The following is a 13,059-nucleotide window of genomic DNA, read 5'->3' on the forward strand; positions in this document are numbered from 1 at the left end:
TGAACGTCAAAAAGCCAAAAAGCTTTATCTGTACACATACCTCAGTTACACAGCAGGGGAAAAAATAAACCCCACACAAATTCACAGAGCAAAATATATCACACTAATTTATCCACCTTGAATCAAAAACTTAGTGACGCCCCTTGGAGTTCAAGTTAGAGCTACTGAATAACTCTAACTGACAATTCTGGCCTACTTTAACTAGTAAAAATTGAACTGAAGCCTCTTTACTAGATGTCCCTGTAACATCAAACTGAATGTCCCTGTCTGCACTTGCTGTGTATGGGAATTGTAACTGTAAGTGTTCTTGCTTCCAACGGAAAGATGTCCCAGGCAAGATAGGAAGAACTAAGCCTGCAGCTTGCCTAAAACCCACAGCCACACCTACTTTCAATGCCAGATTGTAAATTTTTATCAAGAACAGGCTCACACCAGCAGATCTTCTTCCTATTTGTAGGAATCTAGAAATCGCTGACAATTGCAATTCACAAGCAATAAAAGCAGGCAACTTGTCCTCCCATAACTGCTGCATGGAAAGGGGTCCTGCAGGCTGCACTTTGAACCCCCCAGTGCAAAGGGTACGTAGGACAATCTTCTGAAAGCCGGAGGTGGAGTCCTGGAAGAAAACCAGAAATGGCAAGATCCTTCTTAGAATTGTTGGCAGCAGAGTATCCAACCAAGGCAGAATCAGCATTTTTGTTGCCCTCTTTACTCATGGACAAATGGGGAAAATAAAGCCTTGTTCAACTCCACAAAGATCAGCTGTCACAAAAGGCTCTGTCACATCACTATAAGAGATTATACCACCATAAAAAAAACTCACTGTAAAGAAAACCCCACCTTTCATTCACACTTGCTGCAGGAAAGAACCTCAAGGAAGCAGGAGCCCAGTCTTAAGGGCACAGTTCACCCTGCAGAGAGCAATGTTACCACACCGCTCTCATTTGAAGAGCGGCTCCTTTTGGGACTGCCGGCAAACGAATGGTGCAATCCCAACAGAAAGCATGACAGAAAACATAACTATATAGATCTTTTGTGCTGAATGTATGCATTCATCTCCTGGCTCCAGTGCCTTTGGCTGGAGTAAAGCGCTTGCCTGGTTAATTAGTAACTGCAGCAGAGTCCTGTTAACTTGCAAACTCTTAGGGCCTCCACAATCATCAGGTTTCAGCTCCCAGATTGACAGGCATCACACTTACTTTGTCCTTCAAAATACAATTCCTTGATGAGAAGGGCTGTTGTTTCATAAACACTGAAATCATTATACCAAACAATTCACAAGTGAAATGCTTCAATATAAAGAGACACAATTAAGTCCCAACCACACAAGCTTTCTACACTTTGAGGTTTCTGTTTAATCTAGGGCTTGGATATTTTAAGACAAGTTGGTTACAAGACAAGTTGTTTTTCTAGTATTCTTTCACTAGTCGTTTTAAGCAGATATCATCACCAGTAGGTGAAGAGCAAGTCTGAGTCATGTTTTTATATAAAAAAAAAAAAAAAACAAACCACAAACACCCATGTAAGAACCCAATTTCAACATGCCAGCCAACTCAGACAAAGAAACACCTCTGGCATTACAGGTTGTGAACTACAACAACCCAATCCTCAACGGCAAACAACTTACATGATGCCCCATAGACAGCATGGAAGTGTGGAAAATCCTGAAAATTACTCTTCACTTCAGTGAAAACTGTCTGTCTACCAAAACTCTGGAAGGCTCCCAGACAATTTTAACAGAAAACACAACAACAATGGCTCAAAGATTCCCAAGGGCCCCTACCTATGACCCTTCAGAGCGGAAAGCTACTACAGACAAAGCCACAAACAGGGAACAGAACACTTCTGAGTAAAGGAGGACAAAAAATGGAGTGAGTTAGTGGAGGCAATTTTTAAAGAATCAAAGCTGCATTACTACTGAGACGAAGAACGCAAAGATAAGCTGACCTGGCCGCTGTGTTAAGAACATTTGGTACATGCAACTCCAGTGGCAAGCCAAAAGAACATTCAGTTCCTCTCCAAGCATGATGGCTCTCACTGTCATCTCTCCTTCTGCTATTGCAACTTTGTGTTTCAAGCTGGAGTGTCAAATAGGGACCTGGTTCTTCTATGCCCACTTTGCGAAAGACACTGTATGGCTTGATGTCCTGGAGTCATAACATTAGAGGGGGTTTTGGTGGGTTTCTTGTTGGTGTTTGGTTTTGGGTTTGGAGGTTTCTTTAAGAAGCTATGGGAAAACTTCAGTTCCTCTGACTCAACTCATAACAATATGTTTTGCAGAATCAGAACTTTACTAGTCCATGTTGTACAAAAAGCTATTTAGAACACTATAGGAACACCTCACCTGTTCCAAGCCATCCCTTTCTCTTCCCTACGTCTACCTCTCTGTAAGACCACCCACACTGAGGTGATGAGGTCATCTCTTTCCCTTATAGTTCTTTAACCAGTCTTTCTTTTCATGCCCTTCTCACAGATGCTTTGTATACCATCACACTTAGCCCTAGTTTATTCCCAGCATAGCTTCTTCTACCAAATATTGGGCCATGCAGATTTCTTGGCCAATGGAAAAGATGCATTCCTCCAGAAGAAAGTTAATGACAGATTTATGCGTCTCATTTTCTATGATTATAAATTGGTGAAAAGTGAAACAAAACCCCATTGCTTGATAGTCCTGAAATGACTCAGTGACCTTGGCAGGAGCCAGGCTGGATCAACCACCTGGTATGGACTGTTAGCCATGTGCTGTGGGCAGTAGCTCATTAGCACCAAGTATTTACACTCCTATTTGTAGCTGGTAGGCTGTAATTCAGGACCTTGTCAAATTAATGAGAGTGCCAGGTCGCACTCACCGGGGTATGGTTCAGAGTATCCTGTGTTGAGGGCTAGTTTTATAAGCTCCATTAGTGAAATTGGAAGGGACTCAATAGTTGAAATGCAATTGGCCTACCTAGACTGGCAATTGCACCACAGCTCTGTAGAGGCACATAAGCAAATGCAAAAGTGAGCTCTTGCTAAATATTAATGAAAAAAGCACAGCTGGGTGGTGGATAGACTCACTCAACACTCTCTGCCTACTTGATCCTGACTAAGTTGCTGTAAGACTGACTTAGGACTCCTAATATTGAGAGGACATTAAATGTTTAAAAGAGGTGAAGTAGTGAAACTACTTTGAATCCTCCAGGTCTTAATTCCTGCGCAGTGGGATGTGTGCCCTCCAAGTGAGCAAGACAAAATCTGACACCAGACAACACCAGGAAGATGAGTAGATCTTGTCACAGTTATTAGTGGCACTGACGCTCCAAGTTAAGCAGCCTAATAACCCCCACAATACTTCCTCTCACTATAATGATTCCTTCAATAACACAAGAAGGGGACTCGGGCTCATAACACATATGAAGTGTGAGGTGGCTCATGTCCTCATTTCCTAAATTACCAGCTAGAGTGACACCATAGCCTGACAAAACAAAACCTACCTTTGGATGGCTTCATACATAACTGACAATCAGAAATGTACTTCTAGACCCACCTTTCTCTGCCACTAGCACTACACAGCTACAGACAGGAGACACCAACTACTGGTGTTTGTTTCTGTGCAAGAGCTGACAAAGGTTCAGTGTTGATCAGACATACTCACAGAGAGAAATAAGCATCTAGGGCTATTTAATAAAGACAGTATCTTTAGTCCCAGAACTTCCTGAATCACAGCCTGATGAGATCAGTAAGCTTCCGTAGGGAACAAAATAAATTGGCTCTTTTCTAATACTTTCTCTAAGCAGCCCCAGCCATTGTCAGAAGTGACCTGCTGCAGAGGATTCGCTGTTATTGTTCTTATGCCCTCAAAGTCAACTGAAGTTCACTGAGAAAATGTTCTGCTCCTCAGAACCTCATGCCGGCCAAGAAAAAAAAAGAAACTCAAAAAAATTCTCAGACCTGAAAGGACACTGCAATGGTTAAACTACCTGATCAGTTTCACACACTAATGAGTTTGCTCAGAAGTTGACATTCTACTCCTTTGGTCTATCCTGCTCCAAAACTGGCTGTGAAATGCTGCTGGCTGCACAGACTGACCTGAAGTTTACATCTGTGCCTATTACAGATAACGTTTACAGACACAGAGAAAGCAGATAGGAGCATGGTTCACTTGTGGTGGAATTCACTCCCATCAGCTTCAGCACAGGAAAGCATTTGCTAACTGAGCAAACAGCTGAGGGGAGGAAAAAGCAACTTCTTGTGTTTGTCGAACGACAAGAGTTGCGAACAATCGGTTAAAAAGCAATCAAAGAATTATATCCAACATGGGCATCAAACTCAAACCTCTACTGCTTAAGCCATTGAATTCACTTATTCCTCTCCCTGCCAGCCACCTGAAAGATGTTTCTTCCTACTCTCAGCACCAGAAGGAGTCCTCAGCTGGGCTCCTCACCAAGGCTGCTCTCCTAGTAGCCTCTCTTCTCCTGGTCCCTATAAAACGTTCCCAGTCGGGAGCCCAGGAAGAACTGGAGCTGTTCCCTGATGCATTCCCCTTGGCGCCTCTCCCTCAGCATACCAGGAGGGGGGCTGCCTGCAGTAACCCACATCCGCTGCTCTCCAGTGGAATGAGCACGCATCCCCCAGGAGCTCTGCAAGGCCAGCAAAGCTCTTGGCAGTGCAGTACCTGCGGGTGCTGCGCTGTCAGACAGCCAAGGAACAGTTTGTCACGAGGCAACCCCCACCCCCACATGCAATTTTTGTTCAGGGAATAAATCTGCAGGCATAGCATGCTAAGACTTCTGCTTCTTGGTGGCAAATTCCTTTCCCACCTACCACTCCCCTACTCTCTTCACAAAGTCTCCACACTGGACCTCCTCAACACCCTCTCTGTAACATGAATTTCCCCAAAAGGATCGGAGGAGGTGCCTTTTATTAGCTAAGCAGCCTTGAAAACGATATTGTTTTCCAAGAAGTTTTACGTGCCTTTCATAATCCCAGAAAGGATTTATGTAGTTTCTTCCACTTTCTCGTAATGCTGCAGTCACAGAGTTACACAGAAAATGCACCCAGGAGACAGTCAACCTGCTAGATAAACTAGAAAGTGAGCATTCAGACCTACTAAATCAAAGTTACTCAAGGGTAGACCGGACTCAGATTCAGCAGGTCATAAAACTTGAAAGGAACCAGTAAAGAAGCCACCTACAAACCTGGATTAGAGCTGCACCAGAAAGGTAAGTGACCTAGTAAAAAAAAAAAAGCTCCTCAGGCCAAGTGACCTAATAACAGAAAAAAAACCCCTCAGACTAACAACAGTGATGCACAACTTTGGATCCGTGGGCTAGGAATTACTTGCTATCGTACCTGTTTCCAAAAAGAGGATCTCTATGCTCAAAAGAGAAGTAGGTCTAAGTATTCTTCTCTGCACTCAAAAGTCAGAAGTTTATGTTTCAGGCTCCTGGGGCTTGGTTTTCTTTTGAGGGGGAAGAGGAATGAGAAAAAAAAATGGACATTTTTCCCCAACATCCACTCTAAATACAGCCACCAAACATACATGCTACTAAAACCAGACAATACAAGAACAACAGAGCCTGAAGAAAGTATCGATCAAGCTAAATACATTGTTTTTAGGAAGGACAGATCTTTTAAGGTCCAGTTGGCAATGATTTTAATAAGGAATCCAGGAGTTTTCTCAAGGCTGCCATGTGATTCAGAAAACAAGAGCTCAGAACTGCTGCACAGTTATTGTGGCTTCTTTGCAACAGGTTAGTAAGCTTGGATCTGTAGTATAAAATAATAGTGGAAACAGATATAAATAAGATCAAAACATATGACTCAAAGTTCCCAGATAAGGAGAACTCCAACTGAGAAACTGCTGCCCTCCAAAGCCATCCAGGCCACCAGGAACACAGCTGTACAATGGCTTGCAGAAAGTGGGCCAATCTGGAAATATTAGTATTACAATGTGAGGCTTTTCAAGCTGAATTTTTGTAGCTCCAGCAGACAGGGAGCTAGAAATAGAAAGCTTTGGATTTAGGATCACACATGCAGAGATCTGCCTGCGAAAAACACCAAGAGCAAGTGCCAGAGAACATTTAAGCAGAGACCTAGGAAGACTGTCAAAAAGGAACAGAAAACAACAACCACAACAACAACAAAAAGCAGGTCCACACACATGTTGACAAGAAAAAGGAGATCTGTGGAGACAGTTCACCAGCTTCTTTCTAAAAATGACTCTGTAGCTCTTTTACTCTCTGCTGTAGATTAGGAGCCACGACAAATCAATCCTGGAACAGGTAACGCCTTGCTCTCCTTTACAGCAACAGCCAACATCAGATTAGCTCAGAGTGAAATCATTTCAAACTAGATACCACTTTGCTCTAAGTAAAGTCAGGCAGGTCCTTTCCTCAGCCAGTAGAAAAGGTACCTTAGACTCCATTGCATTAAATTTGAATGATTGAATTCAAGTTAAGCACTCAGCCTGCTCAACCTGTAGGCAAGTGGATTTGACAGCTCTGGTAAAGGTTTAAGGTCTGTTTTTAGAAGAGAAAAATTGCACCTATTTCAAAAGCTATTTATTTATTTGCAAGTAAACCATGCTTTTTAGAGGAGAAGCTTGTTTGTGGACTGCTTCAGGAATCATGTTTATTCACACTTTAGGAGATTTGAGCGGCAAGGGAGTGGGAACATGCTGAAGCTCTTTTAAAATTAAGTTTCTTGCCTGGCAGCGTGGAAGTGAAACAGATACCTATTTTACAATTGTGGTCAAAGAATGTTAACAATAGGCCCACCACCAAATCCTCCTGCTGTTCAGCCTAAGCATTAGAAACAACTACAGAACTACCCATTTCATCTTCTGCAACAGCATAAGGATGCATATCCTGCCATGCTTGGCTTTTAATCTCCTCCCTGTAAGCTTCCACTCCATACTTAGGTTAAGAATGTTTTGCTTCTGCCCAAAATGTGAGTTTCAAAACCCCACCCACCCAGCTAATTATCAAAAAAGAAACCATCCTCTCTCCTCAAATCAGTTAAAGGTATTACCTGACAGCACTATCACACGAGCTGCCTGTTGCACCCAACAGTGGTAGCAGGGGCCTGGCTATCAAAAAAAGACACACTTGTGAGTTTTGAAGCAAGCTGGCTGTGGCAGAAGATCACTGATGGGAAGGGAATGATTAAAAACTGTAAGCTTATTTATTTCCAACACTCTACTGGAGAGTAACATGCAATTTGATTCTCGCCCTTAATTTGTACATTCTCATGGGAATTTGGCAAGGTTGTTCTAAAGAAGAAAGTTGGAAGAGCCCTTGCAAAAGACACTGTGCTATGCCAGATCAAGCCAGCTATCAGTTATTTACATTCATTTCAAAGGACACAATGGAAGCCACTTATTTTCACTATATCTGCACTTTTTAAAGAGAAACCAGTTAAGACAGAGCTGATCCTAACACAGGGCTTGCCCATACAGACCAACCAGCACAGCAACATTTACGTATGCTCAAATGAGCCTGAATTAATTCCCAACTACAGAGACTATTCCAGGACTCAGCTATCTCAGGAGGGAACACACACGTTAGGAAGTGATCCTGAACTTGTGCTACTGGGATGTTTCCTAGCGCAGGCAAGAGAAGCCCTCTGGCTACCAGGGAAAGTGATCTCCAGTCTGCACCCTCCAAGCCATCCAGGAGAATTTTTAAGGAGCCTATTTGAAGCACCAGTTTCAGGAACTGTAAGGAGGCATTTGGCTTAGCCATACTCGCAGGATTAAAGCGCACACCTAATTCTCCCAGCTGTTAAATAAAAGGACTGCTATGCTAACACACAGGAGTGTTAGCATACTTTCAGACAAGGGAAATAAACATCCATTTCTTCAGACACATTGCTGCATACAGAACTAGAAAACACCCACAAGTCTCACTACAGGCTAAGAACCCTATTGTGCTATCTGGAGTCTGAACAACAGGGACTGAGGGGAAGAAGAACCACCCTCTACTTGCACATGCAGCAAAATCCACCTTAACCAGCCAACAGTTAAGTGACATCCCTGAGTTTCCCACATCCAAGCTGCAGATCCTGCAGCATAGAAAGCACAGTCAAGGGAGGCTCTCCCTCATCTCTCCTTCAACACCTCCAAAACCAAATAAGACTTCCCCATCTCTACACACAGACTGAAAGAGATAAAGATAACCACTGCTGCACCGGTCAGTAAAAAGCAGGAGTATGCTCACCTTCTATCCACAAAGATGAAATAAAGACGAGGTAAGCCTCCAAATCCCCAATATTGAATTAAGCAGGATGAAGAAGATCAAATGCCATGACACCAGAGCTTAGCATGTGGACAAAACGGCACCTGAAGCTTAAGTTGCAATTTAAACTTATCTGGAAAGAACATTCACCAATCCACAAAGTTTTTTTCAAGGTTACTTTTGCAGTTAATAGAAGGTGAACTCAAATATTCCCCACTAGATTTCCCCTCTCAAGCAAATCACCTCCCAGGAACCATGCTGTTCTGTGGTACTTTGAGCAGATCTCCCTGGGTATGAACAGTCTGGTGGCACTCCCAATGGCCTTTCTTTTTCCAGCACAGGAGTCCACACATCCAAACTGTCTGAAATTTCACTTAACAGCTACTTTGAAAGCTCCCTCCTGCACAGGCCATAGAACATTATTATTTGGCTTGCAGACAAGAACAGATATTAAAAGAAAAACAAAAAGAGGTTTTCCCTTTCTCATAACCAAGAGCTTCTAACAAGAATTAAGATGCATTTGTCAAGTCAACACCACCTACAATTAAGACAAAGGTGGAAAGCCTCAGTCCCGTTCTGATGCAACTAATACCCAAGCTACACCAAAGAGGTAGAAAGGGTCACGTCTCTGCTGAGGCTGTGATCCTGAGGCACAGGGAAGCCTGGGAAAAAAGAGCTGTAACTCTGAAGTGCAGCACCAACAGGTGCTTCGGAACATATTTTAAGACACTGAAATGATTTATGAGTTACAAGATCAAAGTGTCAATCAAAGTAACTAGAACACGAGCAGGGAGCTGAGGTCGGCTGGCTGAGCCTATGAATGGAGCTAAAACGCCTTGTTTATCTCAGCACGTGTGTGCACTGAGCCTGAAAGGCACCCGAGCAGCCCACCCACTCCTCCCCGTCAGGCCAGCTGAAAAAGCACAGAGAAGACACAGCCAAGGAATGGGCGCAGATTCCCGTCAGTGGTTCTCACTATAACGGACAGATGACTGGAAAAAGCAAGAAAGAAAACAACCTTGCTTGGCACTACGCCCACACACACATCCCAGTGCAGTGGGGGAAAAAAGGCTGGGGGCACATCCCAGACGTGGATCAGCTTTCTGGCCCAGGGAACGAGCAGACCTGGCAGATGCCTAAATACTGGTCACTCACTGTCCAGAATGCACCTTCCCACACCCCTCCGCGAGCAGGAACCCCAGAGGCCCCCCTGCAGAGCTCCCCTGCTGCAAGTAGGTAGATGCTGACCCCACCGCGCACCCGCCACAGGCACGAGCCCACCTTTCTTGAACTCCTCCAGCATGGCATCGAGCTTGGTGTCATTGAAGACAAAATGCAGCGGGTGGTTGTAGAAGCGGGTGATGGTCTTGAGTGGCGTGCAGTCATCGGGGTCCACAAAAGCCAGGTCCTTAACAAACAGCAAGTCCACAATGTTGGAGCGGTCACCCTCAAAAACAGGGATGCGGGTGTAACCGCTCTCCATGATCTCGGACATAGTGTTGAAGTCGAGCACAGCCTCGGCGGCGATCATAAAGCAGTCTCGGAGGGGAGTCATCACGTCCTCCACAGTCTTGGTGCGCAGTTCCAGGGCTCCTTGGATAATGTTGAGCTCCTCCTTGACTAGATCATTATAAGGGTCGGTGACCCGCAGCATCTCCAACAACTTCTCACGGTTATAGACCGTGCCGATCTCCTGGCCCAGGACACAGTCCAGCAATTTGCTGACAGGGTAGGAGGCCGGGAAGGTCATCATCATGAAAAACTTGGTGAGGAAGATGGTGTTGGCGCCCACGGCCAGGCCGTGCCGAGAGCAAATAGCCTGCGGCACGATCTCGCCGAAGATGACGATACCGATGGTGGAGACCACCACGGCCACCAGCCCAGAGCCGGCAATGTCGTCCAGCAGGATGGTAAGCGTGGTGTTGACCAGGACATTGCCCAGCAGGAGGGAGCACAGCAGGTAGTTGCCCTGACGCCGCACAGGCTCGATGCGCTTGGCGTAGTTCTTCTCTTTGTCCGTGCCACAGTTCTGCACGATGCGCAGCTCCATGGGGTCCAGGGCCATCAGGCCCAGGTTGAGGCCACTGAACATGCCCGAGAGGCACAAGAGGAGTGAGATGAAGATGACCTGCAGCCAGAAGGGCAGCAGGAACTTCTTCTCCTCGCCCACAATCATCTTGGTGTCCTCGCCGTCATGGTAGATCCAAGTGGTCTCACCCCAGGGCGGGGGTCCCGCCGGCCCCTCGCCGCCTGCCAGCCCTCCGGGAGCCCCGGGCCCCAGGGCAGCGGCGGCAGGGGCCGAGACGGAGGTGCACAGGTAGTAGGACTTGCTCTTCTCCGTTTTGCGTAGGGGCTTAATCTCGATCTCGATGATGCCCGAGGTGCGGCGGTTGAGCACGATGTGCGGCAGGATGATGATGTCCGAGGTGCGGATGCCGCAGCGCTGCGGGGCCCCGCCGCTGCCCGCCGATCCGCCGCCGCCCCCGCCACCGCCGCGACCCGCCGGCCCCGCCGCCGCCCGCCCGCCCCGCCGCCGCTCGTGCTCCGTGAAGGCGATGCGCGACCACGTCTCGTTGTTGATGTTCTGCCCGTAGACCCGCAGTTTCACCCGCGTCCGCTCGCTCACCCGCAGCGCGCCCCCCTCCATGAAGGAGACGTCGTCCGTGTCCTCCAGCCGCAGGCCGATGATCACCGTCTCCTCCGCCGCCGGCGGGGGCACGACGGCGGCGGGCGGCGCGGCAGCGGCAGCGGCCGGGGGCCGCCGGCCCAGGCAGCCGCCGAGCAGCAGCAGCAGCAGCACCCGCGCCCCCCGGCCGCCCCCCGCCATGTTCCCACCGGGCAGCGCGGCCATCTTTAGTCAGGGCTCGGCGCCGCCGCGGCCCCGCATCACCGCGCGGCGCCTGCGGCGTGCCCCGGCTCCCCCGGCGGCGGCGGTGGCGGCGGGCGCGGCGGCGGCGGCGGGCGAGACGCGGGCTCGGCTGCCCGCGGGACCCGACGGGCGGCGACTGCCGGGCCGTGCCGACCAGCGCCGCCTCTACCCGCGCCCGCCCCGCCCCGCCCCGCCCGCCGCGCGGGGGAGGGGCCCAGACTGGGAGCAGCCAATCAGCGCCCGCCTTCTCGCCAATCAGCGCCAGGCCACGCCCCCGACGCGCCCCGCCCCCTCCCCAGCCCCGGGGGCGCGTGACTCCGGTGTGTACGCCGGGCGCGCGGGGGCGGGGCCGGCCGCCAGGCCGCGGCCAATGGCGACGGCGCTCGGGGCAGGAGGGGGCGGAGCCTTAGGAGGGGCGCGACCAATGGGGGTGCGGTGCGGCCGGAGCGCCCGGCGCTCGGCGGGAGCCACCCCGGGAGCGCCCGCGCCGGGGCACGGGGCGCCCGAACGGGCCGGGCGATCCCGCTCTCCCCACTCCCCCCGCCGCTCCCGCCCGGCCCACGGCGGCCTCCGCTCCCCTCGGACCCGCCGCGCCTCTCGCCCCCTTCAGCGGCCCGGGAGCGCCGCCCCGCGTCCCCGCGCCGCACCGGTCGGCGGTCGCGCAGCGCCCCCTGGCGGCCCCGCTGCGCCTCGCAGGCCCGGCCTAACGGGGCGCATCCCGGTGCGTCCCGCCGCGATCCGCTGCGGTGGGGGCGGCTCTTTCAGCCGTGCCCGTTCCCTGGTCGGCCCCGAGCCGCCGCCGCTGCAGTACCGTGCGACGTTCAGAAATCGAGCCGTCACACTGCGGCCCCCGGGCACCGTCCGCCCCGACACCTCCTCAGTTGCGTCGCGCCCGAGAGCGAAATTAACCATTAAATACTGGTTTTAACCATTAAATACGCTGCTCCCTCACCTCTGCTCTGCTCCGCCGCCCTGTGGGAAGTGGGGCGAGCGGGTCCGGGGTTTGGAGCTCCCATGGAGAACGTCCGAAGCCGCCCCGGTTGTCCCGCTCCGCTCATCCTCAGTGCATGGATGCACGGAGGGCCGACAGCCCCGATTCAGGAAAGCACCTGTAAACTACCGTGTGCCATGTCCCACCGCCCCGAGAGCCCGGCTGTTCCCAAGGCCGCGGCTGCTGTCCCAACACACACCCCACACCCGGTCATCATCGCTCCATGTCCATCGGTCATGAAGGAGCCAGGAAACAGTTCAGCATCCTGGACAGACAGAGACGAACAGCCATGGGAGCAGCCAGCATGTCTTGTAGTGGCTGACACCCTTTAGAGGAGGTAAAACAACCTCCCTTCTGTTTAAGTGCTTGGAAAATGGAAGAATAAGTTGTGCAGGGCAACCCAATACAGTGTGGAGCAGAGCACAGTGCTCTGGGGCTGTAGTCACAGCCAAATCTCCAAATCTCATTCAGCTCATCCTGAGGGAGTTCCGCAGGCCTGGTTCCCCAGGGAGGTGACAGGTATCCCTGAGCCACAGCGGCACCCTGCTAACCACACAGAACAGGGACTCAGGAATCCCTTCTCTTTCCCCTCAGAGTGAATCAGACCATCACAACTTCTGGCTGCTGCCATCACAACACCCTGTCTGCCTGCTGAGGGAGGACACCAATGCTGCAGAGCTTCACACTAGGAGGACAGGATTTGGGCCATCTCTACAATCACCAAAATACACAGACTGGGGTGTTGGACAAATTATGTTGAAGTTCCTCACATGGGATGGGGCTGCAGGACTCCTCTTTTCATACATTGGTGGCTGAAAACCCCAAGACTGGGCGTGCACAAGCAAAGCCAGGCAGAGAGGACACCACTGCATCAACAACCTGGTGAAGACCTCTAATGCTCCACATCAAAGTCAAGTTCTCTTAGCTGCTTCCTCCCTGACATGCTGAGAACTTGGGAAAAACACAGTGCTATGCAAATGCAG

General features: G+C 49.8%; 1 protein-coding gene across 4 annotated transcripts in view; it reads right to left on the reverse strand.

Annotated features, from left to right (window-relative positions):
* Positions 1 to 11,115, reverse strand: part of CNNM2 (cyclin and CBS domain divalent metal cation transport mediator 2) — a 119,361-nt gene extending 108,246 nt beyond the window's left edge. Inside the window, exon 1 of one of the 4 annotated variants that reach the window (XR_004241570.1) lies at positions 9,498 to 11,115. Coding sequence is in view for 3 of the 4 variants with exons in the window: in XM_032116582.1 (XP_031972473.1) it covers positions 9,498 to 11,067 (1,570 nt within the window). In the remaining variant the exon portion in view is untranslated. The remainder of the gene's footprint in view (positions 1 to 9,497) is intronic. The other 3 variants (XM_032116582.1, XM_032116580.1, XM_032116581.1) reach the window with 3 other exon arrangements.
* Positions 11,116 to 13,059: the final 1,944 nt, after the last annotated feature.

The sequence above is a fragment of the Corvus moneduloides genome, chromosome 8, assembly GCF_009650955.1.
Source record: "Corvus moneduloides isolate bCorMon1 chromosome 8, bCorMon1.pri, whole genome shotgun sequence".
In the NCBI taxonomy this organism is placed as follows: Eukaryota; Metazoa; Chordata; class Aves; order Passeriformes; family Corvidae; genus Corvus; species Corvus moneduloides.